At 47.0% G+C, this 13875-nt stretch overlaps 1 protein-coding gene across 3 annotated transcripts in view; it reads left to right on the forward strand.

Annotated features, from left to right (window-relative positions):
- TRA2B (transformer 2 beta homolog) overlaps nucleotides 1–13875 on the forward strand; it is a 360067-nt gene that overhangs the window by 72619 nt on the left and 273573 nt on the right. For 2 of the 3 annotated variants that reach the window (XM_033947301.1, XM_033947302.1), the window contains exon 2: nucleotides 5412–5557. The exons of the other annotated variant lie outside the window; for it this stretch is intronic. In XM_033947301.1, coding sequence (XP_033803192.1) covers nucleotides 5412–5557 — 146 coding nt within the window. The remainder of the gene's footprint in view (nucleotides 1–5411; nucleotides 5558–13875) is intronic. 3 annotated transcript variants of the gene reach the window in all.

Raw genomic sequence — 13875 nt, forward strand, 5'->3', positions numbered from 1 at the left:
TCCCCGCTTCCTTCCTCAGGTCCAGGGTCGGCGAAGAAGCCTTCCTCGGGTTCCTCGACGGGGGCGGGGGGGGGGGGGGTCGTCCTCGGCCCCGCCCCGGGTGTCGAAGTCGGGTGCTCCTCGGGAATACTCGCTACCGAGGTCGCCCTCTACGGAGTACCCGACGGCGTCGGACATGCCGTCTATGATGGCCGTTCCGGTGTTCCAGGACATGCTCCGGGCGCTTATCTCCTCGGAGCTGTCCTCCGCCCTGGCCCATTTGCAGCCGGCCTCAGCCCCGGTGGTGGCACCGGCCTCGGCTCCGACCTTAGCCCCGGTCTCGGCACCGGACCAGCCTGAGCGTGCGCCGTGTTCGCCGTATTTCTTCCACGGACTCCTCGTCCGGAGCCTCCCGCGGGTCCTCGCCCTCGGGCCGGCCTCAGGCGAAGCGCCGTTTCAGGAGGTCGAAGCGTCCTCATGGGTCGCCTCGGAGGCGGGGTTGCTCCTCGCCGGCCCGGGAGGCCAAGGCTCCCCGCGTTTCGGAGCTCAGCCTATCTAATCCGAGGCTGTTCTGCTCCCCAGCTAGGATGGGTTCGTCACGGGGCTCTAGGGGCACGGGGCTCTAGGGATACGCAGCCACGCCTGGCGTGGCTGCGTATCGTGGATATGGATCCCAACCTGCAGGAGCGCCTGGCCAATTTGCCCTGTGTAGGCTTGGAGCTTTTTGATGAGTCTCTGGAGGCGGCTACGAAATGCCTCTCAGAGCACGAACGTTCTTTCGCCTCCCTCGTGCGCCCAAAGGCACAGTCGTCTGCTCCTAAGCCTTACCGAGTTCCACCTAGGCGCTATCCACAGAAGACCACGCCGGCTTTCTCCAGGCCCCCGCCGAGGAGACCCCCTCAGCAGTCCAGAGCGCCGCAGCAGAAGCCTCAGGCGCAAGGGGCGTCTAAGCCTGCCCCATCTTTTTGACGCCTTGAGCGGGTGGGGGCAGGCCCCCTCCGCACTGTCCGCGACCCTGTTGCCCATCGGGGGTCGGTTGCGAGCATTTCATCCATCTTGGACCCTCATCACCTCCGATGCTTGGGTCCTCCGAGTCGTGTCGGAGGGTTATTCCCTCAACTTCCAGGAAATCCCGCCGGACAGTCCGCCCGGCGTGTGTCCTTCCAACAGGTCGCAGCTCCCCCTTCTCCTGTCGGAGGCCAGGGCCTTGTTGAGTCTCCGGGCGGTGGAGCGGGTGCCCCACGCTCAGCGGGGGAAGGGATTCTACTCCCGCTATTTTCTGGTTCTGAAAAAGACCGGGGACCTCCGCCCCATTTTGGACCTCCGGAGGCTCAACAAGTTCCTTGTCTGGGAGAAATTCCATATGCTATCCCTACCGGTCCTGTACCCACTACTGGACGAGGGGGATTGGATGTGCTCCCTCGACCTGAAGGAGGCTTATACCTATGTTCTGGTGCATCTCGCTTTCAGCAGATTTCTGCGTTTCCAGGTGGGGGAATTGCACCTTCAATACAGGGTTCTCCCTTTTGGGTTTGCTTCGTCCCCTCGAGTCTTTACGAAGTGCATGGTGGTGGTCGCAGCAGCTCTGCGCTCTCGGGGCTTTTAGGTTTTTCCCTACCTGGACGATTGGCTGATCAAGGCAGCGTCCAGGGAAGGGGTTATCTCAGCGACCCGACAGACTATCATCTTCCTTCAGCGTCTGGGGTTCGAGGTGAATTTCCCGAAGTCTCAATTGTGCCCCTCTCAATCTCTTCAGTTCATTGGGGCCGTGCTGGACACGGTTTGCCTCCGTCCTCCACGGTTGGAGATTCTGGTCCGCCTGAGTCGGTAGGTTTCGCTGCTGCCCTCGGTACCGGCGCAGCGTCTGATGATTCTGCTGGGTCACATGGCATTAACAGTTCATGTCACGCCGTTTGCCCGCTTACATCTGCGGCTGCCTCAGTGGGCGTTGGCCTCGCAATGGCGTCAAGACAGGGACCTGATCTCAACTCCTGTGACAGTGACTCCCTCTTTGAAACGCTCGCTCCGTTGGTGGACCAACTCTTCCAATCTTTCCAGGGGTTTGCTCTTTCTCACCCCTCCGCATCACAAGGTCCTAACCACGGACTCTTCGGAGTACGCTTAGGGGGCTCATCTCGACGGTCTGTGCACTCAAGGACTGTGGTCGGCGGAGGACCGTCTTTGCCACATCAATGTCTTGGAGCTTCGTGCCATTTTCCTGGCTGCTCGGACTTTCTGCCACCTGCTGCACGATCAGGTAGTCCTAGTATGGATGGACAACCAGGTGGCCATGTACTATGTGAACAAGCAAGGAGGGACGGGCTCTTGGTCTCTGTGTCAGGAGGCTCTTTGCCTCTGGGAGTGGGCGGTCTCTCAGAACATCTTCCTTTGGGCAGTTTATATTCAAGGAGAGCGGAATTGTCTGGCCGACAAACTCAGTTGCCTTCTCCAGCCGCATGAGTGGTCGCTCAACTCCCTAGTCCTGCATGAAGTCTTCGACCGCTGGGGGACTCCTCAAGTAGATCTGTTTGCCTCTCCGGAGAATCACAATCTGCCCCTCTTTTGTACTCGGATGTACTTCCCGGATCATCTCGAGGCCGATGCCTTTCTTCTCGACTGGGAAGGGAGGTTCCTTTATGCGTTTCCTCCTTTCCCTCTGATCTTGAGAACGTTGGTACATCTCAAATCAGCAAGAGCCACTCTGATTCTCATTGCGCCTCGTTGGCCTCATCAACCCTGGTTCTCCCTGCTCCTTCAACTCAGTGTCAGGGAGCCTCTGCTTCTACCTGTTTTTCCCTCTCTGCTGTCTCAGAGTCGGGGTTCGCTGTTGCATCCCAATCTTCCATCATTACATCTGACGGCTTGGTTCCTTTCCCCCTGACTTCGGTTCCTGTGTCTCAGTCTGTCAGTCTCCTAAATTGTCAACACTCCCACCATCCCATTCTGGTTAGCTTGGAGGTCACCCTTATGTGAGAATACCTGCCTGCTTGTCCTGGGATAAAGCACAGTTACTTACCGTAACAGGTGTTATCCAGGGACGGCAGGCAGCTATTCTCACAACCCACCCACCTCCCCTGGTTGGCTTCTCTGTTAGCTATCTGAACTGAGGAGATGCTCCCTGTGCTAGGCAGGAAGGCACTCGCGCATGCATGGTGTGGGCGACTTGAAACTTCGAGTTTCTTCAAGCAAGTCTGCTTGTGAGGCGTCCGCAACCGGGCTCCATCGATGACGTCACCCATATGTGAGAATAGCTGCTTGCTGTCCCTGGATATCACCTGTTAACGGTAAGTTAACTGTGCTTTATTGCCTTTTGAGATTTGTTATGGCTAAGAAGTTTTTTTACATGCTATGCCTATTGATGGTTATGGATGCTTGGGCAAGGAGCTATATTGAAGATACAGGAGGAGTGCCAGCCAATAGGACCACCTGTTAATCAGTTTCTCTATCTCCGCCTGCTGGTAGATGTGTACTATCCCATTGATCTTTGGATTCATCTGCTGCGTCTAAAGGAAAGAAAATTAACAGGTAAGACAATTTTTCCATCTGCCTGCTGTCCCTGGATAACACGATAAGTAACTGTGCTTTACCGACCCCTCCCCTGACAAATCCTTCTCCTTCCTCATTGAGTTTGACTCCTAGCTCTCCTCCTTTCTTGAATTCTCATCTCCCTCCCTCTTCTGTGCAGGGATTGTCTATTATATGTTAAAATGTACAGCGCTGCGTACGCCTTTGAGCGCTATAGAAATAATAAATAGTAGTATTCTAGAGTCGTATCAGACTACGTGGCCTGGTATCTCTGTCTTTCTACTTTCTGTTCACTGTCCCGCTTTATTACATCCTACTCATCTCTGGATTCATCTGCTGCTGATAACCAGGAAGGAGAATTTGTTATTTGATGATTTTCATTCCTGTAGTCAAAGCAGATGAATCTTGAACCCTGCCCTTTTTGTGAGTGAGTTTTCCCTTGGATCCATAGGAATTGGTCCTGTAGACCCGCATGATGTGGATTCAACACCGTTAAGGAGGAAGTTTGATACCAATAGACCTGTTTGGTTGATCCTACTGCTCATAAGGAATACTGATGTATCGGGGAGCATTCCATCATATGACAGAGCTCACGTTTGTGCTCTTTATCTCTACCTGCTGGTAAGTGGACACAACCCACTCATCTTTGGATTCATCTGCTGTGATTAAAGGAACGAAAATTATCAGGTAGGAACATACTTTCTCCACATCCAGTGACCTTACAATCCTATATGACAGAGCTCAGTTTGATTCTCTATCTCTGCTGCTAGTGGATTGACAGAACCCTTTTTGTCTGGATTTATCTGTTGTGACTAAAGGAAAGAAAATTATCAGGTAAGATATAATTTTTCCATGTCTGCAGGGTGATATAAAAAAAAAAAAGGGCTAACTCATTTTATTCCTGAACTTTATTCCTGATCTTTATAGAAGCTATAATAAACTATGAGACCACTTTCAGTTTTTTTCTTTTCTTTTGGTTCGTACAGTGATGATTTATTATGGATCATTTTCTGGGGTTTTTACTAGTGGGGATTTAAGTGAAAGCTTAATACGGTACTCTTATTCTTGAGTTGCTGTTGGAAATGTGCAGTAGACAAATGCTTAAGTCAAGTGCATCCTTTTAAACTCAATGGAAGTGATTTTTTTATTTTCTGCCCTTACTAGAAAAATTAGCAGGTAGTAAACTTTGGTTGGTAAGTTGTCCCCCCAACACACACACAGTTGTCTAAATATGCAGTTATAATTTAGCTAAAATTCGTTATATAGTGGTTTTTTTTTCTAGTTTCAGCTTTGGCACTAGATTTGATCCTGGAGTTTTAAATTTGCTTCATCCTGTTCTTTTTCTATTAAGGTTAATATTGAAGAAGGAAAATGCGGAAGTCGGCATTTGACAAGTTTTATAAATGAGAATTATTTGAAGCTAAGAATAAGTGAAGCTGAATTTTGAAAAAAAAAAAAAAAGAATGCATGCTAATTATCAGACCAGAAGTCCCACTTATAGAATTTTGAGAAGTGTGTGTGAAGTGGGGAAGATGAAAAGAAGTCAGAATTTGAAACGGAAGAATGAAGAAAAGAAATAGAAATGAAGTTAAGATAAGAAGTAATCTGGAATCAGAAAGCACTACGCTAAGTAATTACTAGTCTGTTTCTGTGTCCCTGTATATTTTGCTCAACACATGCATGCATTTTTATCTTTTAATAAAGAAAGTATATGCAGGGTAAAAAAAACAAACCAGGGAACTTTTAAGGCAGTTACAGTTATAACTGCTCATACAAGTAATAAGAGGCATTTAATTTGAAAACTATTTCACTTCAGCTTGCTGTTTATCAATTTATTATTATTTCTTTTTCATTACATTACCGTCTATTAAACGGACCTGTTGTAAGTATTCAATATCTGTATGCAGGAGTCTCGTTCCGCTTCAAGAAGCGGAAGTGCACGTCGGTCTGGGAAATCTGCTAGCCACTCTCCTACTCGATCTCCAGCAAGATCACGATCCAAAGAGGGATCTGGGCGTTCTAGATCAAAATCCAGGTCAAGATCTGAATCTAGGTATGTTTTCAGAATATTTTATGGAGTTATGTATCAGGGTAAAAATGCAATTAACTGTATAAATGAAATTTTTTAGCACAGTGGTCTTTATTAATTTTTAAGCTGAGGCTACTTTGGATTCTAATGAGCTAAAGGAGAGCTGCCAAATATCTTCCTATGCCAGGCCATGATGCTGCTGACCAGTGTGTATCAATGACGTTTATCCCTATCAGCTTACCGTCATGCTATTTTGGAGGATATGTGTGGGGGTTATCCTCATTTGTGATCATTCCACATCAGTTCATCCAAAATTTGGAAACTTCCCTACCTCACCATTTCATAGATTGATGATAATCTACCAACATGGAGAGCAATATATAAGATGAAAAACTGCGAAAGTTTAGATTTCTATCTTCAATGGTTTTCAAGATATCGGCTTTTTATCTAATTGGAAGGGGGAAGGGGTGGCATAGTTCTTGGCCAACTGAAAGTTTGGGAACTTTTTTAAGTCTTAATCTATCATTGAGTATCCTACATCTTAGAAATTTGCGCCACTTATTCAGAATTTTGAGCTTTATATCTTTAGTGCAAGAAAAATTATTTCAGTTGATGCCAATTTAATTTTGTTCCAAACAAAAATTCTAATTCTGAACTTTTTGCAAATGTGTTAATTTTAACAGACATGATGAGTAACTGCATTAATTCAAAGAGTCTAGTAAAAGTTAGTGTTCAGCTTTAGAAGCTGTGTAAAGTTCAATTTTTTTCTTCCTTGTTCAAATGGTACTGATGACTGGTTGCATTCAGAACATCAACAGTCATGAGCATGTGGATAATGGGTACCCAGAACACGTGGATTTGCCCCAGGAGAATAACCATGAAGGACTCTTTGGTTGCATAAAGTTAACCAATACAGTAGGATGCTGGTTATTTGAACACAGATTATCCGGATTGCTTCCGTTCTTGTTCAGTTTTTGAATCACAAATAATTTGGTCATACCCAAACCGTAAAGCCGGCACTAGGGCCCAGGAGGTGCCTCCCGCTCAGACGCAACTGTATTGGTAAGCATGCATGTTGCACAAGAAGAATCTAAAAAAATGCTGGAAAACTGCTGTGAACCCAAACAGCCCAATAAAACACCTCAGACGGAGCAGGCTCACTGACCTCAAACTCCAACATGGGTACCAAATTTTACAACCCCAGACCCAAGCTACTTTTTTCCCCAACATAACTGGCTTTTAACCACCCCAATGACTACCTCCCCACTCCTGCATACCACCTAAATGCTCCAAGCTCATCAAAATTCCTCACAACAGCCTTCACCAATCAACCCCCTTTATTTTACTAACTAATCATCCTTCCCCTTGCAATTCTACTCCCCTTCCCATTCCTCTCATCCAAATTGCATACTACCAACCTATAATTCCCCAACCGCACTCATGCACTACCTCTTCCAGATTTTCCGTTATCTGGACTGTCTTTGTCAAGATTAGTCTGGATAATTGGCATCCTACTGTATATCTTCATTTGCTTGAGAAAGTTCCAAGATGGTTCCCAAATATCAAGCCTAGTTATAAACAGCAACATATTGACCATACTTGAGTGTTTGTACAGAAATGCCACTGTGTTTTTTCACTGTTTCTGTTGTTGCTGCATTATCGGCAACCAATACAGTCAAACCTCGGTTTGCGAGTAACACTTATTGCGAGTGTTTTTTGCAAAACGAGCTTGTTTTGCTCACACTTCAAGCATGCACAGTTTATGTGCAAAATATATAGTTGTGTCTGGCACCCCACACATCTTGCGCATGTGTTTTGTAGGAAAGATTGCAGCCCAGAGTCTGACACAAAGATAGTGAGATGCTAGCAAGGATGGCTTGTAGCAGGTATCAGAGCTCTGTTCATTGCAGTGTGGAAAAAATGTACAGTCAAAACCTTTTGGGTTGTGGAACGAATTGTCTGAGTTTCCATTTTTCCTGTGGGGAAATTTGCTTTGATACACGAGTGCTTTGGATTACAAGCATGCTGCTGGAACGAATTATGCTCGTAAACCAAGGTACCACTACTAGAATTCTGAAATGGTGAAGTGGGGACCATTGTTTGAATTGACGCGGAAGACCCTTTTTTTGGTTTATTGAGCGATGCTTTCCTCTTTCTGTCCTGAGCCTGGGTAGAGGGGCAGAAAACAAGGAAAAAATGAGACATGATGGGGGCTGTCCCAGAGGTCTCCAAGGGCCACCATTGGCCCCCAGGCCTTGTATTGAAGAACACTACCTTGTGTCTGGCCTACATCATTTTTAAAAAGAAGGTGTTTTTATACAATCCCACTTTATTCTGGGACCAGTGGATAGTTTACCTCCTCCCGCTAGGGATCTGTAGGAAGCCTCAAACATTTGAAGCTTTTACCCCCCTCCCTCTCACACCTTACCACTGAGCATGCTCCATTGAACTCCAGTCTAAATTCTTATAGGCCAGACTAGACTGTAGGAGCTTCTTTTCTGCTTATGTTTTATTTTCTGGTTTTATTAGTAATTTCGATACTTTTCGGTCATGGTTTCACCATAGTGCTGTGGAGGTTCCCTGCGGGGACATACTTGCGGCAGGAGATTGCAGACTGTTGGAGAACGTCTGCTTCTGGGGGGTTTGCTGCTTGGCAGTAAGTCCCCTGGACAGCCTTCACATCTGATCTGGGCTCCAGGACCTTTCTCTTTGGAAGTAGCTCACTCCAGGTTCATCCGCTAGTGGGTCTAGCGCAGGCTGAGCGGTTCCATGGAGATGCGACTGGGATTGGAGCCAGACTGTTTTCCTTTGTCAGGCATTTTTTGCGGCGTGTCTACGGATGGCGGATGTCTCCGGCTGTGGTGATCAGGCCAGTAGAGCAGTCAGAAGACTTGAAATCTAGTTCCAGTTCACTGAGGCAAAAGATCTCTCTGTAGGTTGTGTTCAGTTTTGCCTGCAGTTTCTCTCATCGTAGTGAGTGTAAATGTTGCACATGGTTATGTGAGAGCAGGCTAACAGCTTGAATCAGAGATTTTGAGGGTCTTTAAAAAGGGGTTTTAGGTGGTTTCCCTACATGCCTTACGCCTCCCCCCCTAAAATCCTAAAATATGTTTTTGAGGGTTCTCTGGGCTATTTTAGTCAAAACAAGGCCTCAGTTGCCATTTTGGATTTTTCCAAATTTGATTTTAAAGTTATTTTTTCATACTTGCTAGCTTCATTTTTGAAAGAAAACCACAAACATCGCTATGAATTGGCCTACATGGCAAAAATGTGATATATGGACATTGCATGATCTTTTTAATAATAACTGCTGGCTGTCTTTTGAAGAGGTTTGTGATAAATTTTGTTTATCAGCCAATCAATATAACAACTGGCTCCAATTGAAACATTGTATTTCTGCTTCAGTCCTAGACCTTCTAGAGTTGAAATCCACACCTGATCTCTTTCAACATATTATCACGATAGCTCCACTTAAAGGTGCAGTCTCCAAACGGTATGCATTACTGAGACAAACAAATCTCTTTCGCATGCATTTCACAATTGATGAATGCATGGCACCCGGACATAGATATTATTTCTGATGATGAGCTGTGTCAAAAAGTGTGGACTAGGGTATTTAAATTTACTCGATTGGCATCAATCAATATACTTTCTATTGCATAGATCTCATTGGACTGCACAGAAACTTGCCAAATTTTCCAATAAAGGCTCCAATCTATGCTGTTTTGCTCCAGACTATACTCGCCTCGCCATCTGGCAGCAGAGGACGAACATGTTTCTCTATGCTTTTCCTCTCACTCCTCTCATGTTAAAGACTTTGTTCAAACTCAAATGAGAGTCAGCCACCATGATTCTAATAGCTCCTTGGTGGCCCAGACAGTATTGGCTCTCCCTTCTACTTCAACTCAGCACCAGGGAGCCAATACCTCTACCAGTTTTTCTTACACTACTTACTCAGAATCAGGGATCTCTTCTCCATCCCAACCTGCACTCATTACACCTGACAGCTTGGTTTCTCTTGGGCTGAATCCATATGAGTTACATCTCTCTCAGCCTGTATGTAATATTATTGACACCTCCAGGAAACCAGCCACTCAATGTTATCAACAAAAGTGGACTCGGTTTCCTTCCTGGTGACTCCTTTATCATCACGATCCAGCCTCCTTGTCAGTGGAACTGGTGTTTGACTACCTACTTCATCTGTCTGATTCTGGACTCAAATCTACATCTATTAAGAGTCCATCTCAGTGCTATTATAGCTTTTCACCTTCCAGTTGAGGGAAAGCCTCTTACTGCTCATCCTTTGGTCTTCAGGTTCATGAAAGGACTTTTTTAAATTATGAAACCACCTCTCAAACCTCCTCCTGTAGTCTGGGACCTTAATGTGGTTCTTTTCAGGTTAATGAAGCCTCCATTTGAACCAATGACCACGGCTCATCTTACATTTCTTACTGGAAAGTTGTCTTTCTAATTTCTCTCACTTCTGCCAGGAGAAGTCAGTGAGTAACAAGCGTTGGTGGCAGACCCACCCTTCACAGTATTTCACCATAATAAACTGGTTCTACGTACGCATCCCAAGTTCCTTCTGAAAGTTGTGACGGAGTTTCATCTCAATCAGTCGATTGTTCTTTCAGATTTTTTCCCTAAGCCTCATTCTCATGCATGAGAAACGGCTCTTCATACTCTGGACTGTAAGTGTACTTCGGCCTATTACATCAACAGAACAAAGCCACATCGAACATCTCAACTCTTCGTCTCATTTGATCCCAACAAGTTTGGACATCCTGTTTCCAACAGAACGATTTCCATCTGAGTGGCTGCCTGTATATCATTTTGCTATGCTCTGATTGGACTGTACCTGGAGAGTCATGTTACAGCCCACAAAGTCCAAGCTATGGCAGCTTCTGTAGCTTTCCTTGGATCTACTCCTATTGAAGAAATCTATAAAGCTGCCACCTGGTCCTCGGTTCACACAGACAATAATGAGAGGTGAATTTCTCTAGTCGGGATGAGCACTTCAGCCAGTCAGTCTTACAAAATTTATTTATTTTCTTTTTTTTTCCCCCAAATTTTTATTGAGAATATAGAAGCAATACAAAAAGCCCTAAAATACAATAATACAATATCTCAATTCTTTTTCCCATCACAGCACCCAGCTTAACTTTTGTACAGGAACTCTTCAGTACAATGCGAAAGAACACAAATAAAGGAAAATGAGGGAAAAACACCCATCCCAACCCCCCCCACCCAAATCGCATAATAAGAATTACCATACAAAAGAAGAAGTGGAATGGACAACTAAGCAAAACAAAACTAAGGAGAAAGCTGTCTCCAGCGAATATATGATCCCAAATCTTAGCATAAGAAGCCAACGTATTATGACGCAGGGCTGTCAACTTAGACATCAGTTGCAAATAATCCAAACAAGAATATATGGTTTCTAAAACAGGGATTTGAGGAGAGTGCCAGCACTGTGCCAACGCCAAGCGAGCAGCTGTAAACATTTAAGCTGCCAACTTCTGCTCATGTCGAGTAAACCCAGGGACCCCAACATTAAGCAAACAACATTCCATAAGAATACAACAATATTTTTGTAACATTTTAACTAACACACAACCCACCTGCTGCCAATAGAAACACACAGGTGGACATGTCCACCAAATGTGTAAAAAATCACCCTTCTGTCCACAGCCGCACCAGCAATGATCAGTACCCTTAGAAAAAATAGAAAATAACCTAGAGGGGGTGTAATACCATCTATAATACATTTTATCCCAGGACAAGCAGGCAGGTATTCTCACTAATGGGCGACGTGCTCCAACGGAGCCCCGATGCAGACGCTTCTTTGAAGAAAAACTCGAAGTTTCGAGTCACCCGCACCGCGCATGCGCGAGTGCCTTCCCGCCCAGACCAGGGCACATCTCCTCAGTTCTCACTTTTCCGCGGAGCCGAGAAGTCCGTCTTCGACTCTCTGCACAAAGTTTTCTTCACTTGTGCCTTCTAAGTCCGTGGTTTTGGTTTTATTTGATCTTAATCGCTGATTTTCGTCATGTTTTAAAAAAAAATAATAATAATAATTTCTTCGTTCCATTCGACCGGGCAGGCCACATGGCCGCAGCCCCGCGGCTTCGATCTTGCAGTGGAGCTTTTTCGGCCTATGTCCCAGCCTATCACTGGTTTTAAAAAGTGTGACAAGTGCCAGCGCGCGATTTCGCTAACGGACCCTCATCGACGTTGTGTTCGGTGTCTCGGGCCTGAACATCTCCCAAAATCGTGCCGGCCTTGCTCTACACTCACCGCACGTGCTTTCAAGCGCCGTTGCGTTTTGTGGGAATCGCTGTTCATGGAGCCGTCGACCACGAAGGGACCTTCGCCTTCGAGATCATCCGCAACTCCACAGCCGACCACCTCTGCGGCGCCGAGTCTCATCAAGTCCGCTTCGTTTGTCCCGGCTCAGACTCTGGCGCCTGCTGTGATGCCTTCCTCAACCTCCTCAGGTCAGGTAGCCCAGCAGCACATTCCCCCAGTAGTGTTAAAAGTGCCCAAGGCCTTGAAGTCCAGGCACTCACACACTGCTCCGAGGGAGCACGAGGCCCGCGCAGGTGGTCCCATTTCAGATGCGGATCCATCCTTGCCGGCCTTGTTCCAGACCATGCTACAGAAGCAATTCATCGAGCTTTTTACCACGATGAGGCCTCAGCTTCTTTCCCAAATCCATCCTGGGCACGTGGAGGTCTCCCGTGAGGTCGAGCCCCCTCCAGTGCGTCATCGGGGAGCACACTTTCAACAGGGAGCAGAGTCTCTGCGAGTGTCTGGTCTGGCAACAATGCATGCATCGCAAGGAGCAGAGTCTTTGTGAGAGCCTCCACTGGAGCTGATTCACTCGATGCAAGGAGCAGAGTCTTTGCAAGTGCCTCCACTGGAGCCGATTCACTCGATGCAAGGAGCAGAGTCTTTGCGAGTGCCTCCATTGGAGCCGGTCACCCCAATGGGGTTTGAGCTTCTACGGCACCCACCACTGCTTTGATCGACCGCTTCCAGCCCCATTCACTATCTGGGGTCCTCAGCGAAGACCTACTCGCCTCGTCCATGGAGGCCGACCTCACGGCACAGCCCGCATCACCGATCGAGGCACTCATCGAGGCACTCGTCCAGGCAGGCCTCGCCTCATCGGAAGCAAGCATACCTGGAGTATTCACCACTGACCACTACTCCTCCACCGATGCCGGAGCTCGAGGACACAATGGGATCCCTCATCATCTTGATCCCTGTCCCCAATGGATCCGGAGGCCTCGACCTTATCGAGCCCATCTCGAGGCCCTGCAAAGGCCGACCAACTGACCTTCTCCTCATTCCTTCGACAGATGGCGGACAACTTGGACATCCCCCTGGATACGGGGTCCAAATTCTGGAAAGAATACCTGGAGACTATGCGCCTCCCTCAACCAATATTCAGCAGACTCAGGGATACCCTGAATCCACAAATTAGAGCGCCAGCTCCTATTTTCCAAATCTTCCAGTTTGTCATAAATATAGACCTGTTGGGATTGTAACTCTTTCGATTGGGAATCCACAACTGCCAACTCTGCACGATGATCTTCCAGGGAGGTTTCCATCTCCCCCACACGAGTACCCAGGTCAGCCCTAAGATCTTTAGCCAAGTTTACAAACTCGCCACGAAGCCCCTTCATATCCGTGCAAATTTCCTTAAATAGCTCCCTCACTTCCGATAAATGGTCAGACGAGGAAATAGAAGAATCCTCCGGAAACGTTGAAACTTGCACTGTCGGCGGGGCATGCAGGTCCCCTCCATGCGGCGCCATTTTAGAGGCCTCCAGCGATAACGGGCCAAAGGCATAATCCTGCAGCGTTTTTCGAGCAGAGTGAGCCATAACGATAATAGCAGATGCGACAGCATAACACAGGTGCAAGCAACACTAGTATGAGTTGAAATCACTCGATAGAGAGGGGTAAATCAAAGATTAATACTCAAGGCATACAGAGCTGAGCAGTCACCCGTCCATTCAGCACAGTGACATCACTTCCCCCCAAAAAAATTTATTTTCTTAAAGGCCAACAATCCCACCATCCCATTCTGGTTAGCTTGGAGGTCACCCATGTGTGAGAATATTTGCCTGCTGTCCCTGAATAATACCTGTTATGGTAAGTAACTGCTTTTCGGTTGACGCGCTCCATGGCTCATCTGTATCCCATCCCGGAAGGGAATCGGGATATCTTGAAGTTGCCAGTGGTGGACGTGGTGGTCTCAGCTATTGCTAAGCGGCATACTGTGCCCATAGAGGGAAGTTCTGCCTTACGAGACTCTGAGGAGCTTAAGTTGG

Source organism: Geotrypetes seraphini, chromosome 5 (genome assembly GCF_902459505.1).
Source record: "Geotrypetes seraphini chromosome 5, aGeoSer1.1, whole genome shotgun sequence".
NCBI lineage: Eukaryota > Metazoa > Chordata > Amphibia > Gymnophiona > Dermophiidae > Geotrypetes > Geotrypetes seraphini.